The sequence below is a fragment of the Ictalurus punctatus genome, unplaced genomic scaffold (assembly GCF_001660625.3).
Source record: "Ictalurus punctatus breed USDA103 unplaced genomic scaffold, Coco_2.0 Super-Scaffold_100071, whole genome shotgun sequence".
In the NCBI taxonomy this organism is placed as follows: Eukaryota; Metazoa; Chordata; class Actinopteri; order Siluriformes; family Ictaluridae; genus Ictalurus; species Ictalurus punctatus.
Window position 1 is genome coordinate 430,001 of NW_026521092.1, and position 22,500 is coordinate 452,500.

Here is a 22,500-nt window from a genome sequence, read left to right on the forward strand (position 1 = left end):
AAACACTGTGGAAAGATGTTTTTTTTAGAAAAATAAAAATCACATTCTCCCTTCATCTGTAATTTTGTCAGTTTTCATTTATTATTGTCCTCACTGTAAGCCCTCATCAATATGGGTTTTTTTCAAAAAAAAGAAAAAAAAGGCATGCTAACCAGAGAAGATTTTACTTTGTTTTTATCTGAAGTCTTCTGCGTTTCTGACTCCTGTTAAAAGTGTTAAAGTGTGAGTTCTACAATATACCGTGATATTCGACACATAATACTGTTATCGTGAACAGTTTAAATTGTGGTTTGTGGAGGTGACATCACATTGTGTATTTTTCTTATTGTGTTCTTCTTATTTAACGAAATTATTCTTTACTGGTAATACATTTCTGTTAAGATTGGTGTCGTGGAATAACACTCACACAATGTTTTGGATAACGAGGACGTTTCATTACACTTGTGTTGCTATACTGCGATAATGTCCTAAACTGTGATAAAAGCCTGGGCAGTTATCGTCATTTGAATATTTAATACTAGCACACGCCCAGTTTACATTACGCATCTACAAGACGATATGTGTGTGTGTGTGTGTGTGTGTGTGTTTTCTTCATTATGACTGTGTTTGTGTGTGTGTGTGTGTGTGTGTGTGTGTGTGTGTTAATGGTGTTTAAGAATCAAACCCTGATGGATCTGGCAAAGACGCAACCCATCATGAAAAGGCTACTTACGACATTTGACGGTGTATACTCAGACTGGAACTGAAAGAAACAAAGGTTCCAATTTTAGGGATTCAGGGTTGAGTTAGTGTATGTTTTGGTTTAGTTTAGTGCGTGTGTGTGTGTTAGTGTGTGTGAGTGTACATTTGGAAAAGATTCTGAGAGGACTGAAAAGCTTATAAATGTGGCTAAGTGGCTTTTTATATTCTGTGTGTGTGTGTGTGTGTGTGTGTGTGTGTGTGTGTGTGTGTGTGTGTACACCCTCCTGTCATGCTTTAGTAAATGGTCATTCATCAGATGAAGAGATCTAATCCATTAGCCTCTCACTCTCTGTGTACAACTTTACATCTATTCCCTCAGAGAAAAGCACTGTGTGTGTCTGTATTTAATTACAAATTACCAGATTACAAATTGCTTAATAAAATAATATCTAATAGTTAAAGATCAACACTGAACAAGCTCTTTCTGCTTAGCGATTACATACATTTGTAGACAAATATGCACTGATGGAAGATCAGTGGCAACTGAAGGTGGAGGATGTTGTAAATTGTGCCTATAGTTGAGGCTGTGATGAGGTTGTAGAAGACGCTGTAGATGACAATGTAGGTGACACTGTAGGTGAGGTTGTAGGTGAGGATGTAGGTGAGGATGTAGGTAACATAGATGAGGCTGTAGATAATGTAGATGAGGCTGTAGATGAAGCTGTAAATGAGGTTGTATATGAACCTGTAGATGAGGTTGTAGGTGAGGTTGTATATGAAGCTGTATATGAAGCTGTAGATGAGGTTGTGGGTGAGGTTGTATATGAAGCTGTAGATGAGGCTGTAGATGAGGCTGTAGATGAGGCTGTAGATGAAGCTGTAGATGAGGTTGTATATGAACCTGTAGATGAGGTTGTGGGTGAGGTTGTATATGAAGCTGTAGATGAGGCTGTAGATGAGGTTGTGGGTGAGGTTGTATATGAAGCTGTAGATGAGGTTGTAGGTGAGGTTGTATATGAAGCTGTAGATGAGCCTGTAGAGGAGACTGTAGATGAGGTTGTAGGTGAGGTTGCATATGAAGCTGTAGATGAGGTTGTAGATGAGGTTGTAGGTGAGGTTGTATATGAAATTGTAGATGAGGTTGCATATGAAGCTGTAGATGAAGCTGTAGAGGAGGCTGTAGATGAGGTTGTAGGTGAGGTTGTATATGAAGCTGTAGATGAGGTTGTAGGTGAGGTTGTAGGTGAGGATGTAGGTAACATAGATGAGGCTGTAGATAATGTAGATGAGGCTGTAGATGAAGCTGTAGATGAGGTTGTATATGAACCTGTAGATGAGGTTGTGGGTGAGGTTGTATATGAAGCTGTAGATGAGGCTGTAGATGAGGTTGTGGGTGAGGTTGTATATGAAGCTGTAGATGAGCCTGTAGAGGAGACTGTAGATGAGGTTGTAGGTGAGGTTGCATATGAAACTGTAGATGAGGCTGTAGATGAGGTTGTAGGTGAGGTTGTATATGAAGCTGTAGATGAGGCTGTAGATGAGGTTGTAGGTGAGGTTGTATATGAAGCTGTAGATGAGCCTGTAGAGGAGACTGTAGATGAGGTTGTAGGTGAGGTTGCATATGAAACTGTAGATGAGGCTGTAGATGAGGTTGTAGGTGAGGTTGTATATGAAGCTGTAGATGAGGCTGTAGATGAGGTTGTAGGTGAGGTTGCATATGAAGCTGTAGATGAGGCTGTAGAGGAGGCTGTAGAGGAGGCTGTAGGTGAGGTTGTATATGAAGCTGTAGATGAGGTTGTAGGTGAGGTTGTATATGAAGCTGTAGATGAAGCTGTAGAGGAGACTGTAGATGAGGTTGTAGGTGAGGTTGCATATGAAGCTGTAGATGAAGCTGTAGAGGAGACTGTAGATGAGGTTGTAGGTGAGGTTGCATATGAAGCTGTAGATGAAGCTGTAGATGAGGTTGTAGGTGAGGTTGTATATGAAGCTGTAGATGAGGTTGTATATGAGGCTGTAGAGGAGGCTGTAGAGGAGGCTGTAGAGGAGGTTGTATATGAAGCTGTAGATGAGGTTGTAGGTGAGGTTGTATATGAAGCTGTAGATGAGCCTGTAGAGGAGACTGTAGATGAGGTTGTAGGTGAGGTGGCATATGAAGCTGTAGATGAGGCTGTAGATGAGGTTGCATATGAAGCTGTAGATGAGGCTGTAGATGAGGTTGTGGGTGAGGTTGTATATGAAGCTGTAGATGAGGCTGTAGATGAGGTTGTGGGTGAGGTTGTATATGAAGCTGTAGATGAGCCGGTAGAGGAGACTGTAGATGAGGTTGTATATGAGGCTGTAGAGGAGGCTGTAGGTGAGGTTGTAGGTGAGGTTGTATATGAAGCTGTAGATGAGGCTGTAGGTGAGGTTGTATATGAAGCTGTATATGAGGCTGTAGAGGAGGCTGTAGATGAGGTTGTAGGTGAGGTTGCATATGAAGCTGTAGATGAGGCTGTAGATGAGGCTGTAGATGAGGTTGCATATGAAGCTGTAGATGAGGCTGTAGATGAGGCTGTAGATGGGGTTGTAGGTGAGGTTGTATATGAAGCTGTATATGAGGCTGTAGAGGAGGCTGTAGATGAGGTTGTAGGTGAGGTTGTATATGAAGCTGTAGATGAGGTTGTGGGTGAGGTTGTATATGAAGCTGTAGATGAGGCTGTAGAGGAGACTGTAGATGAGGTTGTAGGTGAGGTTGTATATGAAGCTGTATATGAGGCTGTAGAGGAGGCTGTAGATGAGGTTGTAGGTGAGGTTGTATATGAAGCTGTAGATGAGGCTGTAGAGGAGGCTGTAGATGAGGTTGTAGGTGAGGTTCTATATGAAGCTGTAGATGAGGCTGTAGAGGAGGCTGTAGATGAGGTTGTAGGTGAGGTTGTATATGAAGCTGTAGATGAGGTTGTAGGTGAGGTTGTATATGAAGCTGTAGATGAGGTTGTAGGTGAGGTTGTATATGAAGCTGTAGATGAGGTTGTAGGTGAGGTTGTATATGAAGCTGTAGATGAGGTTGTAGGTGAGGTTGTATATGAAGCTGTAGATGAGGTTGTGGGTGAGGTTGTATATGAAGCTGTAGATGAGGCTGTAGAGGAGGCTGTAGATGAGGTTGTAGGTGAGGTTGTATATGAAGCTGTAGATGAGGCTGTAGAGGAGGCTGTAGATGAGGTTGTAGGTGAGGTTGTATATGAAGCTGTAGATGAGGCTGTAGAGGTGGCTGTAGATGAGGTTGTAGGTGAGGTTGTATATGAAGCTGTATATGAGGCTGTAGAGGAGGCTGTAGATGAGGTTGTAGGTGAGGTTGTATATGAAGCTGTAGATGAGGTTGTGGGTGAGGTTGTATATGAGGCTGTAGAGGAGGCTGTAGATGAGGTTGTAGGTGAGGTTGTATATGAAGCTGTAGATGAGGCTGTAGAGGAGACTGATGAGGCTGTGTGTGAATGTGATTTATTGTATAAATGGCATTAACTGGAGGTTTTTTAATGTTGTGTTAGCATTCGTGTGTGTATCTCTGTGAATATGTGTGTGGATTTGTGTGTGTGTGTGTGTGTGTGTGTGTGTGTGTGTGTGTGTGTGTGTGTGTAATGATGATGATGAATGATCAAGTGAATAAGAAGTGGCATATTCCAAAGAACAGTCCCTCTCATTCAAGTTACCTCAGGTGTGTGTGTGTGTGTGTGTGTCATCTGATTAATTCTTCTCTACAGTGACTCCTTTATAAGGAAAATGGGGGATGACATGCCGTATTAATGTAACACACACACACACACACACACACACACAAACACACACACACACACAAGTTCCATCTGTCAACACATCTTTCTGATTTTCAGCTTAAAAACCTTTGTTTCCTTTCTTACACACACGCACACACACACACACACACACACACACACACACACACACACACACACACACAGACAAACACAATGAGGTGTATTGAAACTAGGAGGGCCTGGTAAAGACATCAGAGTTCTGCTCCAGAGCACGTAAGGATCCATTTTCATAAATTGTCCCGTAACCACACACACACACACACACACACACACACACACACACACACACACACACACACACACACACACACACACACACACACACACACACACGGGAGTTTGTTCCCTTTTTGTTCTAAAGATTTATGTTCACTCTCCCATCTACTTTCCCACTTTGGTTTGGCATGAGAACATACACATATCTGCTGAGAACTTTCCACAGTCTGGGAAAGAAATGCTCGTGTGTGTGTGTGTGTGTGTGTGTGTGTGTGTGTGTGTGTGTTGCAACCCATCAGTCTCCTTGACTCCTTCAAATCCTTGTAACTCCACCCACTGTCTGCTTTCCATCAGGAGCTTTGATACACCACAGGACAGATTTTCTTCGAAGAATCGTTGTTTTCCAAGCAATTCTCATGAAAATGTTCTGAACGAACGCACGCACGAGGTATGGTTATAGTTGAGGCTATAAATAAGAAGTCAGACTCTTTTAGTGCGATAGGACGAAAAACTGAAATCCTATTCATTTGAGCCTTTTTTTCTCCAAGCATTATAACAGGGCTCTGAGAATCAGGTCACATGGTCACCACAGCCAAATTCTTATTTACCAATTAACAATCTAGAATTCAAGGAATACAGAGAACAAGACAACATGGGACCTGGAAAGAAAGAAAATACAGTAACAAATACGAAGCGAAAAAAAAAGAGAACCCACAGTTAACTCCAAACGATAAATTAACCAGAGTAACCGATCCGCACCGTCCACGTACTGAGACGAAAGAAAAATCCCAGATGTTTTTTCATCCTCCGTTTTTTCATTCTCTTTCTTCTTGCTCACGGATCTCCTGTTGCTCTGTGATTTACCAAAATGAACTTTCGCTGGAAGCATGAATAAATAAGTGCACCCTATTTCCTCTTCCCTGCAAAAAAAAAAAAAAAAACCCTCAAAAAACTGCAGGAGTGAAAAATCTAAGACTTCTTAAAGTCAAGACATGTGAAATATACTAACCTGAACGATGATGGAATAATACACAGGAGAAGGACGAGTTTTTTTGTTCTGTTTTTTATTTAATTTAGACGTCTGAGCTCTTAAAATCTGTCCACTTAGTATTGAGATTTTGTTTGTAAAAGCTGCTTAATGGTATAAGAACCATGATCTAACCTTACATTCACGGTAGTAAGTCTCTTGTGGGCGTGGCTAATCCATTTTTTTTGTTTGTTTTGTTCCAATGAGACACAGTAGTAGCTATATATACATCTTCTGAAACTAGCCAATTAAACACAGATTAAGTAACGCACTAATCAGTGTGATAATCAGTGGGATTTAGGAGCTTCGCTTTGTAGCCAGCTTCATTCTCAGATTAGACTAGCAAAGCGTGAACTCTACATACCGTACCCTCACCAGAGACATCAACGATCTCTGCTACATCCTTCCAAGCTTTATTTTCCTTCCTAATATCTCTATGCACATTTAACACAAGCTCGTATATGACAAATTCACAGCGTCATAACTAATTTGCATAGAGTTGAGAAAAATGTCTGTTTAAATGTGGCTTGTGGCTGAAATCGTAGCTGTGTTTCACACACATACGTGGAGAATGGATGCCTTCTTCGAATCACGGGCGTTGAACATGAGTACAGAGAAAAGGTCTTGTTCATCAACGGAAATCACCACGAAATTCCCGCAACAAAATCCAAGCACAAACAAAATCAACAAATCGCATCGCAAATTTAAAAAAACAAAAACCCGCAGCAGAATCGAGAAATTTTTTTCCGGCAACAATCAGAAAAAAACCCTGTACGGACTGCTGCTAGTTTACTGAGTGTCACGTCGTATGAGATGAAGTGAAATTCTGTAGCAGACTCTATTATAGCAGTTGTTCACATACGCTGCAAGTCAGATTGTATAATGGATTCTGGCACAAGTGTGCTGTGATGTGACATTGCTCCTATTGGTGACTTTTTCCACGTGCATCGTAACAACGTTCACAACCCGAGATTCTGATCCGAAATATCGGAAACCTCCTGAACATGTTTGCCGATCATCTTTGCTGGCAGTGAGGTCGACTCTTGGTGAGCACATCATGTTAAACTGCCTTAGAGCCGCGATTTTAACTCGCATGGGATTCTTTCAGCGCACGGTGGTGTAGTGGTTAGCACGTTCGCCTCACACCTCCAGGGTCGGGGGTTCGATTCCCACCGTGATTCTGTGTGTGTGGAGTTTGCGAGTTCTCCCCGTGCTGCGGGGGATTCCTCCGGGTACTCCGGTTTCCTCCCCCAGTCCAAACACATGCATGGTAGTCTGATTGGTGTGTCCAAAGTGTCCGTAGTGTATGAATGGGTGTGTGATTGTGCCCTGTGATGGATTGGCACCCTGTCCAGGGATATGGATGCTCCCTGGGATAGGCTCCGGTTTCCCCGTGACCCTGAAAAGGATATAGAAGATGGATGGATGGAATTCTTTCATAATTTGAGATTTTTTCCGCTCTCGTTATCGTGACAAAGCACAGAATGGAAATCTGCCTTAAGTCAGGTTCAACCTAAACCATTCAATTCTTCATCTCATCCAGCACTTTTGTTCTTCTGTCCATTTTCTGTATGACAGTGAGAAGCCAGACTTTCTTTTTGCTCATGGGTAAAGATATCCTGAGGATTTCCTGTTGCTCTGTAATTTACCGAGACCACCTCTGCAAAACGTTGACTTTTGCTGAAAGCATGAATAAATAAGTGCGCTCTATTTCTTCCAATCTTTCTCTCTCCCACTTTCTGATCGATTGGCTTGCTGGAGTTACAGGGCTGCACGCCTCTGACAGACGAGTGTTAGAAATCAATCCAAACAACTTTAGGATAGAGCAATAGAACAAAAAAAATGAAAGGAGTGATGGGGGAAAAATGGGCCTGACAAGGAAAGAGGCGTGTTCTGTCATCCTCGGGCATTTTAATCATGGATTCAACCTTGTATCATCCATCTCTTACGCTGCTTAATGTCCTCTGCTTCTGTCTTCACTTCTACGCAGGACTGGTGAAAAGCTACAGGAGAGCGGGAAAGAACTTCCTCTCTCACAGCTGACCTACTGTAGATCAAAGGACAAGAGTCAAAGGTCATGCCCTCAGTGTGAACCAACATGTTCCACACATTCCCCAACAAATCCAAGCCGCATTCCCCGGTCTCGCTGGAGAAGACCTACTCGCTCACGGCGCACTATGACGACTTCCAGGAAGTGAAGTACGGCAGCCGGTACAGCAGCAATGGCATGAGCTTGACACTGGGCGGGTCTCTGGAACGTAGTGGGCGGGCCCGGGGCGGGGCAGCAGGTGGGGCTGGTGGGAGTAAGTCCTCCAGTACTGAGAGGTGGAGTCGGCGTGAGATCTGCCTGCTTTCTGCACTGGTGTTTGCCGGTGGTGTGTGCGTGATCCTGGGCTGCATGCTGGCACTGAAGTTAGTCTGGCTGGACGCTCAGGACACTCAGTGCGAGCGGGAGTGCGGGTCGGTGCGGCGCTCGCTCCTGAGGGCTGCTCGCTTCGTCCAGGCCAACGTAGACGCCAGCGTGGCGCCGTGTCATGACTTCTACAGCTTCGCATGCGGCGGCTGGCTCCGACGACACGCCATTCCCGAGGACAAACTCAGCTACGGCGTCATCACAGCCATCGGAGAGCAGAACCAAGAGAAGCTACAGCGCCTGCTGGAGGAACCGGTCATGAGGAAGGGACCTGATAGTGCTGAGAGAAAGGTCCCCAGACACACACACACACACACACACACTCTCGAGCTCAGTATCAACAAGTGTTTTATTTCATTGTTTATCAAAACCTGCTACATGTATTATTCAGGAATAGCATATTCAACCTGAGACGAATCATTTTTTAGCCGCGTGAGAAACCCTCATATCAAATTGTAACCGATCTAAATATATTATAATACGTATAAGAAATTAGGCCATGACGTTTTTTCTACTGACATTATTTCATTCAAATGGTAACGCTGCATTGAAAATGCTACCTTATTACCTACAAACATCAAAGCAGCCATGGGGCTCTTCCTGCTTCACAAAATCTCCACATAAGGGGGTCATGATACAGTTTATAAACATGTTTAAATGTTATGAATGTTATCTAAATTTGTACCATCAGATTTATTTCTTGGAGTCCTTAGAGCTTTTGATAGTTGACCTGTGCACGCACAGAATCTGTAGATTCAGAACATTTAGAAAACGTGGAAATCCTTAATATGGTGACGTTTTCTGTAAGGAGACGTTTGGGTAACTTTTATGGAAGGAGTCTCCAGTGTCCGCGCTTCGTAACACTCAGCTGTAGTCTTAAGTTTTCCGACATCTTCCCCACAGAGGAGTTTACGTTTCTCTGTAACTTTTCCTATTTCAGACATATGGTCAATTATTTGTTGTCTTGTAATGACGATAATCTGATGGCCTTTCTTTCTTCTTGCTTTGACCCAGGTGAAGGAGTTTTATCGTTCCTGCGTCAACATCCAGGAAATCGACCGGCTTGGAGCCGAGCCCATGATGGAAGTGATTGACAGCTGTGGTGGGTGGGACTTGGCTGTAGCTCCGCCCGGAGGGGCGGGTTGGGAAAGCGGCTCAGTCCAGACGAGACCTGACTTTAACGAGATGCTCTATAGGACCCAGGGGGTGTACAGCACAGCCGTCTTCTTCTCACTCACTGTTAACGTGGATGATAAAAACTCATCTCGCAACGCCATAAGAGTGAGTGAGTGTGTGTGTGTGTTAGACTGTTCTGATACTTACTACTGTATGTATGCAAATACTCACATAACTCATACGCAAATAACCTCAAATTGTGTGTGTGTGTGTGTGTGTGTGTGTGTGTGTGTGTGTGTGTGTGTGTGTGTGTGTGTGTGTTTAGATTGATCAGGAGGGTCTGACGTTGCCTGAGAGGACTCTGTACCTGGGCCAGGATGAGGACAGTGTGAAGGTACACCTGTAGAAGTGTGTGTGTATTGTGTGTGTGAGAAAAATAACTCACATCTATAAGCAAACAAAAGCTTTTATGACCATAGAGATGCATCTCTCCAGGCACCCAGGCTTGTCACTAAATCTGGACCTTTCCAATATGGCAGACATTTTGTAGCAGCTAGCACATTGGCTAATCTAGCATTTCTTGTTTCTTAGATGTATGGTCTACTACTATATGTAACATCAACTCTACCTCATTTTCAGTCATGCTTTATTTTGTCCTCTGTGTGCTCGCTCATTCTTTATTTCATCTCTCCATTTCTCATAGTCATCTGTCACTTTCCTTTTTTCCCTGCTGTGAGCTCATACAGCACATCGATCGTGTCAGATGTGTGTCTAGGGCACCAGCTAATGAGTTAACGATGTCACACCTGCACCCTCATACGGCTGAGGTCATGTGTAACTGAGTCACAGCTGATGGTTTACAGTAATCAGCGTCAGTGTAATATTATTTTAACGTTAGTAATCACGTGCGAGTGATGGTGTCATATACACACTGTTCCCCTGTGGTCATGATGTCAGATCCTGGCAGCCTACAAGGCGCTAATGGAGCGGCTGCTGAGCATGCTGGGAGCCCATAATGCCACGGTGAAGTCCCGTGAGATCCTGGACCTGGAGATGAGACTGGCTAACGTAAGTACATCAGGGTGGTTTCTGACAAAAACTTGGTTTTGGGATGGGGTTGTTTTCGGTGTGGGGTTGTGTCTGAGGGAGCTATGTTTATGTTGAATTCGGAGTGAAGCTGTTTTTGTGGGGCTTTTATTGGGGCAAGGTTGTTACAGGGGCCGGGCTGATTTGGGCTGGGGTTGTCTTGTTTGGAGGAAGGCTGTTTCGGGGAGGGAATATTTTGGAGTTGGGGCCGTTTTGGGGTGGGAATATTTTGGAGTGGGAATATTTTGGAGGTGGGGCTGTTTTGGTGTGGGAATATTTTGGAGGCGGGGCTATTTTGGGGCAGGTCTATTTTTGTGGCAGGGCTATTTTGGGACTATTTTCAGGCAGGCTGTCAATTTTTGCAGCAGGGCTGTTTTGGGGCGGGGCTAGTTTGGAGGCGGGGCTGTTATTGCTGCAGGGCTGTTTTGGGGTAAGTATTATATGGGTCTAGAATCATCATACAGCTAATGTACAAGATTATTTTTTATTGGGTCAGAGTGACGAGTTAAGTCTGATCATTTGTATTGATATCAGTATATATTCCTGTGGCATATTTGGTATCATTTTAAAGCATATTTCAAATTTCATGCTGAAGGAGGTTGTGATTTCATGTGAATATACAAGTTCAGGAAACAGAATTACAAAATATGACTTTATACATCACTTCCCTGAAGGCCATTATTACGTCATTTTCGAGTGAAAATCTTTGATAAGGTCGGGTCTGTATTCATAATCAAACGCTGAGAGGGAAATTACTTTTCCAACATTTCAATTAAAAGTTTGTTTTTTGAAATCAGTTACATTAACCTTATAAATTAGAGTCGATATTTGGGTAAAAACTAATGCATTTAACCCGCTGTTGGTTTTAGGAGAGGAGTGGAGTTTTTCCTCCTACACTAACAAATCTAACGGTTCATTAAAGTGTCAGGAAGTTAACCTCCACAGGTAAACCTAATTCTCAGATAATCTGACTGTTCTCCTTCTTGGAACTGCTGCGAATGGCTTGGCCAAGACTGTCAGAGTATTGGTCGGAATGAGGAAAATGACGGTGCGGCTTTTATCTCAGTGTGCTGGTTTATCTCTTTCTAGATCACTGTGTCCGAATTCGAAGATCAGAGAAAAGATATCAGCAGCATGTACAACCGCATCACGCTGAAACAGCTCCAACGCATGGCTCCTGGTGTGAGTACACACACACACACACACACAACCTCTCAAGTTCAAGAGCTTTCTGAGCTAGAGAGACCAAGACCAAGACAGACAATTTGGAAAAGCCAGTCAGCCTACAATGCATGTCATTGGACTGGGGGAGGAAACCGGAGTACCCGGAGGAAACCCCCGCAGCACGGGGAGAACACAGGGCCAACACGGGATCTGAACCCCCAACCCTGTAGGTGCGAGGCAAATGTGCTAACCACATATCCAACGTGTCCTCCTATTGTTCCTCTCTGTGAACAAAATGGACATTCCTGTGTGACCTCAGGGTTTAAAATGGAGATAAAATAATTCCATGTAAAATCCTCCATTGGAGGTCAGCAATTTTTTTGGTTAACGGTGGTTTGTATAGTGCCGTCCACTCTGGTTTAATATCATCATTAAAACCCAGTACACTTCGCCATGGGGTGTCCACTCTCCCATTCAGTTTAATCTTATTTAAAACTTTCACGCAGGCTTTGTACAGAAGCTTACCGGACACTGTCTCGATGTTCATGTCACCTCTGAACTCCAGGAGGGGGCCCCCACACCCGTCTAGGTCTGGAGCGATGCCCAGCTGGGGAAAAGGTTCTTCCTCTGTAGGCACAGTCTCGCTTGTTTTGTTGTCCATCAGCTGAGCACGCTCCTCTGACGTTAGGGTGGACCTCCAGCAATGTAGGAGCTTATTCACAACACGTAAGGACCATAGTCCCAGGCGTGCTGCTAAGTCCTCTGTCCGTGACAGGTCCGTTCCTGTGATGTTCACCAGCTGCCGGATTGTCACAATCCCTGAGGAGACCAGAACCCTAGATAATGAAGGAGTGGTCACACCAGAGATGTCCAATCGCCCACCATGAACCAGGGGTTCCTCCAGCAGCCAGTGTGGTGTTCTGCACCCCTTGATTTGTTTTTTTAAAAAGGTTCCATATTTTAAAAAGCCCATGATAAAAAAACTGGTAATCCAGCAAAGTCTAGTGTTCTTACAGCCTATAGACTGCTGCTCTCCATACCAAACTCCTGGGTCCAGTGAAGAGTCTCTGGATGAACTAGAGTCTAAATGTTTCAGTTCTGTCGGGTACGTGGATCTTTTAAAACATCAATTAAAATACACACATCAGTCTGTGCTCCCAGCGTTACAACCAGGTCATCTGCATATGCTGAGAGACAGAGAGAAGCGCTGGAGTGAGATATTTTAAAACCAGAAAGTTGATTTCTCAGTTTACATAAAAGAGGTTCAAATGCTAGAGTATACAGCATGCTTGACGGAGAACAGCCTTGTCTAATACCTCTGTAGACTCTAAAAGGGGCACACAAACCACCATTAACCTCCAGTACACTCTCAATTTCACTGTACAAGGTCTTGATCATGGCTATGAAACCTGGGTTGAAATCAAAGGTTTCCAGCACCTTCCACAAGTATTCATGTTCAACCCGGTCAAAAGCCTTTTCCTGGTCTAGAAAAATAAGACCATTCTTTAAGCCCAATAGCCTGGAGACGTCCAAAATGTCACGAATTAAATGTATGTTATCAAATATAGACCTGCCAGGCACACAGTACGTCTGGTCAGTGATTTGCTCCATTACCTTAGTCAGTCTTGAAGCTAGCGCTTTTGAGAGCAGTTTGTAGTCAGTGCACGACAGTGAGACCAGGCGCCAGTTCTTCAAGTGCGTCAGGTCTCCCTTTTTTTGGCAGGAGGGTCAGGACAACTCTCCTGCAGCTCAATGGGAGCTCACCTCCCTTCACACTGTCTCCCAACACTTCTAGCACATCCTGCCCTACAACTGCCCAGAAGGCTTTGTAGAACTCTACAGGGAGACCGTCTATGCCTGGTGCCCTTCCGTTCTCCATCCCTTGGAGAACCTCATAGAGCTCTGCTAGTGTTAGCTGTACGTTCATATCTCTGGCCACATGCTCTGAGAGTTTTGGCAGGTCTTTAAGGAAGCTCTCTTCCACTGTCTGTGCCCCTGACCACTCGCCGTTGTACAGCTTCGAGTAGAAGCTAACTGTCTGCTTGCGAATTTCAGCGGGATCTGACAGAAGATCTCCTGATTCTGTTCGCACAACATGTATGAATCTTTTCTCTCCAATCTTCTGCTCTAGACCAAAAAAGAACGTAGAAGGAGCATCCATCTCATTCATGCTTTTAAAGCGTGAGCGGACCAGCGCCCCCTGTGCTGTGATGCCCAACAGGTCATTCATTGTAGCTTTTTTACTTTTGAGGGCTTCAACCTGCCCTCGATCTCCTGTGGTCTCCAAACACTGGAGTTCCACTATTCCAGTCTCCAGGGCTCTCAGAGATCTGACAGTGTCTCTCGTGACATTAAGAGTGTACTGTTGACAGAATGCTTTAATTTGAGCTTTAGCCACATCCCGCCACTATTGTACAGAACTAAAAGCCACCTTCTCCGATTTTAAAACATTCCAGAAATAAATAAAAGATTCTCTAAGACTAGTATCCTCTAAAAGTGCAGTGTTAAAATGCCAGTAAGCACTCTTTGGTTTTATATATATATTTTTTTACTGATGATACACTGCACCATGCTGTGATCAGAGAGGCCTACTGGAACAATAAAACATTTAGTAAAAAGTGTCAGCTGATGTTTAAAACCATAAAAGCGATCCAGTCTCGCCAGGGAGAGGTTGTTATCTATAGAGTGGACCCACGTGTACTGTCTGCGTTTTTTATTTCAAGTTCTCCATACGTCGTTTAGTTCGTGAGCCTCCATCGTCTCCCACAGGCGTTTACGGGAGGCCATGTGAGGTTCTGTATGATTCCTGTCCAAGTGATCTGTTGTGCAGTTAAAATCCCCACCCAAAATTAAAATATCGGCAGTGACATTGTCTAGTTTATTTAAGAAGCTCATCCTCTCCACTGCACTGGTGGGAGCATACACACAAATAAAAACAAAGCTCTCATTCTCATAGATAGCTCTTACTTTTAAAAGCCTCCCATTTAAAACCTCAACTACTGTATAAGAACTGGGAATAAAATTTCGAGCAAACAGTAGGGCAACCCCACCACTAATCGATGTAGTGTGACTTAAAATTGCCAGCGCACCCCCACTCCTTCATCCAGTTAGTAGCATTGTTGACATTACTATGTGTTTCTTGCAACATCGCTACATCAATACGCTTCTGCTTTAGTAACTCATACAACTTTAGGGTTGGTGCAGCCCTCGTGGGTTCCTGGGCTGCAGGCTGGGATTGGGGTTCGCTCTCACTGGGCTCTGGTGCAGCAGCAACTCCGGGGCTTTCAGCAGCGGGCTGAGCTGCAGCCGCAGGGGGAACGGCTCCAGAAGACCCAGCTACGTCCTGCCCCGGTCGCTCAGAAACACCGGGGTCACTCTGTCCCTCAGGACAGGCCCGGACGAGATGCCCTATTTTACCACATTTAAAACATTTCATATCTGTGTCCGAAGATACAAAAATGCTGTAGCTGTAACCTTCTACACTGAATTTAAACACTAGGTTTAATTCTTCTGCTCCATCCTTCAGAATCATAAAAAACATTCTCCTAAAAGACACCAATTGTTGAACCAGTGTGGACTTACAGCCAAGGGGGATTTTCTTTACGGGGGAGACCAACCGCCCGTATCTCGACAGTTCTTTGGAGATGAAAGGAGGGACATTAGACAGTATAATCTTTTTGGATGGGGAACTGAGGGAAGAGACCATCGCCAGTTCATTATTGAGCACAATTCCCTTCAGGACTAGCTTGTTTGCTCTATCGACGTCATTCACAAACACTACGATCACATTGTTCATGCGGGAGGCAGAGACAGTGTTCTCATGCCCCACCACTTCTCCTACCGCTGACACACACTCCGCCACACTCGCCCTGCACGCCACCCTCACACCGTGCCGGCGAGTCAAACTCTCACACAGCCGCGTGTTTGGAGCCGCCATGCTCCTCCACCGCGACACACACACACACACACACACACACACACACACACACACACACACACACACACGCGCACACGCACTTGCTCACTTTCACACTCGTTCACACAAAAAAGTAATTAATCCAAGATGTTTACACAGAAAAAATTGCAGTAAATGCCGAAAAAAGTTGGCAAAACGCCAACCGCTCTCACACGCTCCTCTACTGCGCATGCGCATAGACAGAGAGAGAGAAGGAGAGAGAGAGACAGTCAGAGACTCAGGGAAGGAGAGAGAGAGAGAGACAGTCAGAGACTCAGAGAAGGAGAGAGAGAGAGAGAGAGACAGTCAGAGACTCAGAGAAGGAGAGAGAGAGAGAGACAGTCAGAGACTCAGAGAAGGAGAGAGAGAGAGAGAGACAGTCAGAGACTCAGAGAAGGAGAGAGAGACAGTCAGAGACTCAGAGAAGGAGAGAGAGAGAGAGAGACAGTCAGAGACTCAGAGAAGGAGAGAGAGAGAGAGAGTCAGAGAAGGAGAGAGAGAGAGAGACAGTCAGAGACTCAGAGAAGGAGAGAGAGAGAGAGAGAGAGACAGTCAGAGACTCAGAGAAGGAGAGAGAGAGAGACAGTCAGAGACTCAGAGAAGGAGAGAGAGAGAGAGAGAGAGAGACAGTCAGAGACTCAGAGAAGGAGAGAGAGACAGTCAGAGACTCAGAGAAGGAGAGAGAGACAGTCAGAGACTCAGAGAAGGAGAGAGAGACAGTCAGAGACTCAGAGAGAGAGAGAGACAGTCAGAGACTCAGAGAAGGAGAGAGAGACAGTCAGAGACTCAGAGAAGGAGAGAGAGAGACAGTCAGAGACTCAGAGAAGGAGAGAGAGACAGTCAGAGACTCAGAGAGAGAGAGAGACAGTCAGAGACTCAGAGAAGGAGAGAGAGACAGTCAGAGACTCAGAGAGAGAGAGAGACAGTCAGAGACTCAGAGAAGGAGAGAGAGAGAGAGAGAGAGAGACAGTCAGAGACTCAGAGAAGGAGAGAGAGAGAGACAGTCAGAGACTCAGAGAAGGAGAGAGAGAGAGAGAGGGAGAGACAGTCAGAGACTCAGAGAAGGAGAGAGAGACAGTCAGAGACTCAGAGAAGGAGAGAGAGACAGTCAGAGACTCAGAGAAGGAGAGAGAGACAGTCAGAGACTCAGAGAGAGAGAGAGACAGTCAGAGACTCAGAGAAGGAGAGAGAGACAGTCAGAGACTCAGAGAAGGAGAGAGAGACAGTCAGAGACTCAGAGAAGGGGGGGGATTAATGAGTGAGAGAAGAAATGGAGAGAGAACATGACAGAGAGAGAGAGAGGGGGGGGGGCATGCACATGTTAATTTGTCTGCTCTTTAATTGTTTTTTTTATTAAGCTAAGTACAGCGGATTTAACTGAATGAACATAATAGAGTTAGTGATGCAGAAAGTGACGGGGCGTAAAGAAACTCATCCTGTAATAATGTTAATGATCTCCTACTGCCTTCCCTATAAAAATGACTCTGACACATGACTCGCTAATCACAAAACTTTGTCACATATTTCGTCATCTTTTTCCGGATTTCGAACGGGGTGTGTTACAGTGGTTTCGAAGGCGTCTGCCTCGGATGAGCTAAACACCCGCACGCCTCGAGCTGCAGATCATTTCCTTCATTAGTTCACTACGTGCCCTCACGTGCTTTACAGCGGTCTTACCTACACACCTAACACAACAATCACTACAACACCAAACGCCCATCACTTCAGACATCCTTATCAGCCAATCAGCATGCTGCATTCAGCTTCCTCCAACCAACCAAACACAAGATGTTTGCTACATCCCTAAACATACTGTAATGAAGGAATGCGACATGCCGGGTGGATTTGTTTCCTAGAAAAGCATTCCCCAAGGCGTCGTTCTGTGCTCCTCATGTCGCAACAATTTAACCGCGATTGCTTTTTTCATTTATTAAAGAACACGTCGTATATTTGATCCATTGTAGCTTAATGTCGTGCGAAACCAAGTTATAAACTATAAATAAACCACAAAGCGTGAACTCTTCTGTCCTGTCGGAAAACGTATCGTTTTAGTCAGCTGTTACAGAGCACTGACGCTGGAGACTCCTTCCATACATGTTAAATAAATCCCTCCTTACAAAAGGAGAACATCGCTATATCAACAATATTTACGAAATTAGTGTCAGTGGATGCACGTCCCTGTGAACGATCTGTTGCTATAGAAACGATAACGTATTAGAACGAGCGCGATAACAAAAACCTGTGACGTGCGGCTGCACTACCGTCAGAGCTGCTGTTACAGAGAATTAATCAACACCCCCTGACCAATCAGGATCCAGCATTCAGCGGCTCTAAGAGTCTCTCAGTCCCGGGATTGAGGTACAGTATGAGTACCGTGCGGTAATATTAGGGTTTGTCGTATCCGAGGGCTCGCTGTGTTCTCTCTCAACATCCATATTTCTCTAACATTTTTGAGATGACTTTCAAACTCAAATGCAAACCGAACCGACTCCACACACACACACACACACACACACACACACACACACCCCACTCCAGCCAGCGTCATGCACGATCGATCCGAGCCGAGCCGATCTGGAAATGCTCGAGAGGGCGAGTTACACTTCTTAAAAGCTTGGCAGAGACGCGAGTCCCAAACGAGCTATGAATCAATACGGCCATAATTGAAATATGTCCCAAAGTAATTGGAGTTTTTTTTTATAAATTCAGGCAGAAAATGTCTTTCGAGTCTAAAAGCTACATTATGATAATTTCTCCAACTTTTTTTTTGTTGTTGTTCTTTTCTCTCTAGTTACACTGGAAGCGGCTGCTGGATAGAATATTCCACGATAATTTCTCGGAGGAAGAGGAGATCGTGGTCCTGGCCACAGACTACATGCAGAAAGTCTCTGACATCATCAAGACCACGTCAAAAAGGTACAGAATGAAATGAAAGAAAGACAGAAAGAAAGAAGGGATAGAGACTAAAATAAATACTCAAACATCACTGTGTGTGTACGATATTGATCCACTAATGTGCATGGAGGAACTCTATTCAGTTGTGTGTGTGTGTGTGTGTGTGTGACTGGTTGCATTTGTGGTTCCACTGTTGTGTGACCCCTCTGCTGAAGCACAGCTGATTAGTATCGACCCACGACGCCCCCATTTAAACACACACACACACACACACACACATGCACACACGCACACACGCACACACACGGATAATACTCAAACCCCAGAGAGAACACTGATGTGAGTCTTACCGCTGACTTCTGGACTCTGAGGACCTTAATGTGGTGTGTGTGTGTGTGTGTGTGTGTGTGTGTGTGTGTGTGTGTGTGTGTGTGTGTGTGTCAGGGAACTCTGGCTGGCTGACAGTTATTCAATACTGAGTATTATACCATCTGTCTCTGTGCATTTGTTAAAAAAAATTATATATATATATAAATGAACTGAACACAGAGTCAGGATTAACTATGTGTGTGTGTGCGCACGTGTGTGTGTGTGTGTGTGTGTGTGTGTGACATAAACTAGACACTGTCCAAGAAATTAAAATAAAAGAGAAAAATATTGTCAAAACCATAGACGTGAATTAATTTCCCTTTTTTTCGTGCCGTCTGCAGATTTAGTTTGTAAAATGATAATGGCAATTACTAAAACTGTAACTCTCTCATTCTCTATTTTATATATATATATATATATATATATATATATATATATATATATATATATATATATATATATATATATATATATATATCTCAGAAGATGAATATTCAATTCAGTTCAGTTTTATTTGTATAGAGTTTTTAACAACGGACATTGTCCCAAAGGAGCTTTACAGAAATATATAAATTCAGAATATAGATTTTAAATGTATGAATTTGTCCCTAATGAGCAGCCAGAGGCAACGATGGCAAGGAAAAACCCCCTGAGACGATATGAAGAGGAAACCTTGAGGAACCAGACTCAAAAGGGAACCCGTCCTCATCTGGGTAACACCAGATAGTACGATTATAACTGAATCCCTTCTATAAATGTGCTAATACTACACGCTGAAATAGTGCAGTTGTTTAACCAGGAAATTCGTTACAGTGTAAAAGTGAATGCAGAACTGTTTGTGGCAATTACAGTCCTAAATCTATCATAGCAATTATAGTCCTGAAGCCATCACAGCACAACTGCTCGTATGAATTGAGGTCCAAACCCATCTTTATGGTTTTAAGTGGAACCATCCTCAATAATCTCAGTGATCTTCAGGCTGCATCATGTGGGGACATCCTCAGCAGCAGCATGTGACTTCTAATAGATAACAACTCCAACCAGAAGCACGTCATCAGGATGGATCAGGCAGGTCCGGAGAGCAGAAGGGGTCAGAATCACTGGTATCTCAGGAGTGTCATGTGTAGCTCGACGGAGAGAGGGAGAGGGAGAGAGACAGATATTATTAGGTATGCTTATTGTCCCGTAATGGATAAGGACAGTGAACTTCGCGTGAGTGAAAGCAGGGACTCCGGCAAGACTAGCTATGACGGCACAACTAAAAGGGAGAACCAGAAGGTAACACACACATGAGGGCTCCAACAATTTACACTTTGTCTAGAGAAACAACCAGGCTCTAGATAAAATCTAGAATATTAGCGGAATCAACTCAGTAGACTTATTTTTTGTGGCTCCATATGTTATACTAGTCTAAAGAACTTCAAAAGAGTTGAGTTTATAACTAGGTTTGTGTGTGAGATGATCATTATAAATTGGTAAATGGCGCACTTATATAGCACTTTTATCCAAAGCACTTTACACTGTGTCTCATTCACCCACACACACACTCACACACCAGTGGTAGCAGAGCTGCCATGCAAGGTGCTAACTTGCCATCGGGAGCAACTTGGGGTTCAGTGTCTTGCCCAAGGACACTTCGACATGTGGAGTCACGTGGACAGGGAATCGAACCGCCGACCCTACGATTAGTGGACGACCCGCTCTACCACCCGTGCCACAGCCGCCCCCTTATTATAAATAAGTGCGACACCTCCTCCTCTGCCAGTTAGACGCAGCTGATGTATATAACTGTATCCAGGAGGACTCGCTTCATTTAGTGCTGTGGACTCTCTTGGTTTAATCCACGTTTCTGTTAAACACATTATATTCAACCCCTGATCAGTAATGGTTTCATTAACAACAAGTGCTTTAGACGTAAGAGATGTAATATTTAACAGTCCTCGCTTCAGATTAAAGGTGCTGGCTGTGCATTCATTATGACCTCATTTTATGTGAATTAGATTACTAAGACAAACTTTCTGAGTGTTTCTACAGTTTTGTTTAGCTCGGGGAGCAGACACAGTCTTGATATTGTGGAACCTAGTGACGACTCGGCGCAGCCAGCGGACGGTCGGTTTAACCTGCTTGTCTGCTCCCTGGCCTTGGCTCATGCTATCTATAAATCCCACATTGTTATCGGAACACCACTTGGACATCCAGTAGGTCAGCGACCATAACCTGCTGTAAGATACATTGCCACCTAGCTGACACCTAAATGAACACTTTACAGTTGGTTTGATGACCAAGTCATTCCCTTCAAACGCTACTGAAGTTAGAAACATGTATACCAATATGTAACTTTAGGGACGGTCCCTTACTTTGCGCATATCTGCGAATACCGAAGGTCCAACGTCAGGCCAACTTCGTGCCAGTCCGCTAGGTTCATCTTGTCTTGTGGCTTGTCTGCACAATCCCACCACTAGGGGTCGCCCCATGTTACAATCGTATCGGCAGTCCATCGCGCTTCCTGTGAGACCCCGGATGTGAAGACTTGAAGTTTGAGATCTGAATTTTTGAGGTTGAAAAATAATGTGTTGAAATATTATTATTATATGTTCTTTTCAATTTGTGTCAAATTGCTGGGCAGAAGAATTCAAGTATTGTTATCGCAATATGTTTTTATTCAATTTATGTAATTCAACCTGCCATTTTGCCTTGAGGACATTTGGCACTATTATACTTCCATACATGCCGATCAGCCTACCATGCATGCCTTTGGACTGGGGGAGGAATCCGGAGTACCTGGAGGAAACCCCCAAAGCACAGGAATCAAACTTTCAACCCTGGGTGTGTGAAGCAAGCGCACTAACCACTACGCCACCATGCCCCCAAAGCTAAATACTACTACTAATAATAATAATGATAATAACAATAATAATAATAATAATAATTACATAAAATAATACATTAAATAACACGGGTGGCGAAGCTGTGGCTCGCGAGCTACATGCGGCTCTTTGCCTGGTCATTTGTAGCTCTTCTATCTATCCATGCTTTCAGTGTTTGAATTAATATATATATATTTTTTTTAAATCAATAAAAATACATTTTAAACTATGCCAAATTCTCATTTGAAAATTTTTCAAAAAAAAAAAAAACGTGCACGTGTGAGGTACACGTGAACTGGGTCACATGACAAAGCACAAACTCAACGAATCTGAATCGAATGGCAATGGTTGAGTCAGGGAAGCGCGCAGCTATGCGCAGATATGAAGATGAACACAGAACATTTTTCTGGTATGAATGGCAGGAATGGTATTTTTTTGCTGAACGGAAAGGGAAACCCTTCTGCTTGTTATGCCAGACTCCACTGTCGCATTTTAAGGGTTCGGATCTCGAGCGGCATTTCACCTCACGCCGTGCTAATGTCAGCAAGGAGTTTCCCAAGGGCACCGAACTTCGCACGGACAAGCTAAACGTATGGAAACATCAGAAATGACCAAGCGTTCAGGGACAGTCACACTGGCGTCATATCAAGTGACATGGAACATTGCCCATGCAAAACAACAACAACAAAAACAACAACAGGGAAAGGCTGATATGAAAGTTCATATACATGAAAACTTCTAGGTTTTTTTTGAGGCTCCTCATGGTGAACTGGTTCACCACCCCTGCTTTATAACATAGATATCTACAAATTCATTGTCTCTCTCTGCATCTCTCTCGCTCTCTCTCTCTCTCTCGCTCTCTCTCTCGCTCTCATGACATGTGACAGATCAGAGTTACTTTC

General features: G+C 44.0%; 2 protein-coding genes across 2 annotated transcripts in view; one reads left to right on the forward strand and one right to left on the reverse strand.

Moving 5' to 3' along the window:
* The window catches only part of LOC108277801 (endothelin-converting enzyme-like 1), a 46,697-nt gene that overhangs the window by 1,281 nt on the left and 22,916 nt on the right, over window positions 1-22,500 (forward strand). Inside the window, exons 2-7 of the mRNA XM_017490728.3 lie at window positions 7,724-8,437; window positions 9,161-9,427; window positions 9,588-9,656; window positions 10,220-10,330; window positions 11,438-11,530; window positions 18,259-18,383. Of these exons, the coding sequence (XP_017346217.1) occupies window positions 7,832-8,437; window positions 9,161-9,427; window positions 9,588-9,656; window positions 10,220-10,330; window positions 11,438-11,530; window positions 18,259-18,383 (1,271 nt within the window). The 5' untranslated portion in view covers window positions 7,724-7,831. The remainder of the gene's footprint in view (window positions 1-7,723; window positions 8,438-9,160; window positions 9,428-9,587; window positions 9,657-10,219; window positions 10,331-11,437; window positions 11,531-18,258; window positions 18,384-22,500) is intronic.
* LOC128630938 (uncharacterized) lies at window positions 1,225-7,833 on the reverse strand. Its single transcript, XM_053679200.1, has 4 exons — window positions 7,683-7,833; window positions 3,166-4,141; window positions 2,397-3,124; window positions 1,225-2,356 (listed from the first exon to the last, which is right to left on the reverse strand). The coding sequence occupies exons 1-4, from the start codon at window positions 7,831-7,833 to the stop codon at window positions 1,254-1,256; spliced, it is 2,958 nt and encodes a 985-aa protein (XP_053535175.1). The 3' UTR covers window positions 1,225-1,253.

Coding starts and splice junctions, on each gene's coding strand:
- LOC128630938 (XM_053679200.1), bottom strand. CDS start 7,833: ATGTTGGTTCACACTGAGGGCATGACCTTTGACTCTTGTCCTTTGATC. Junction 3,125..3,165: donor GCCTCATCTACAGCCTCATC/TACAGCTTCATA, acceptor CCTCATCTACAG/CCTCCTCTACAGCCTCATAT. Junction 2,357..2,396: donor CCTCATCTACAGCTTCATAT/GCAACCTCACCT, acceptor CCTCATCTACAG/CTTCATATACAACCTCACCT.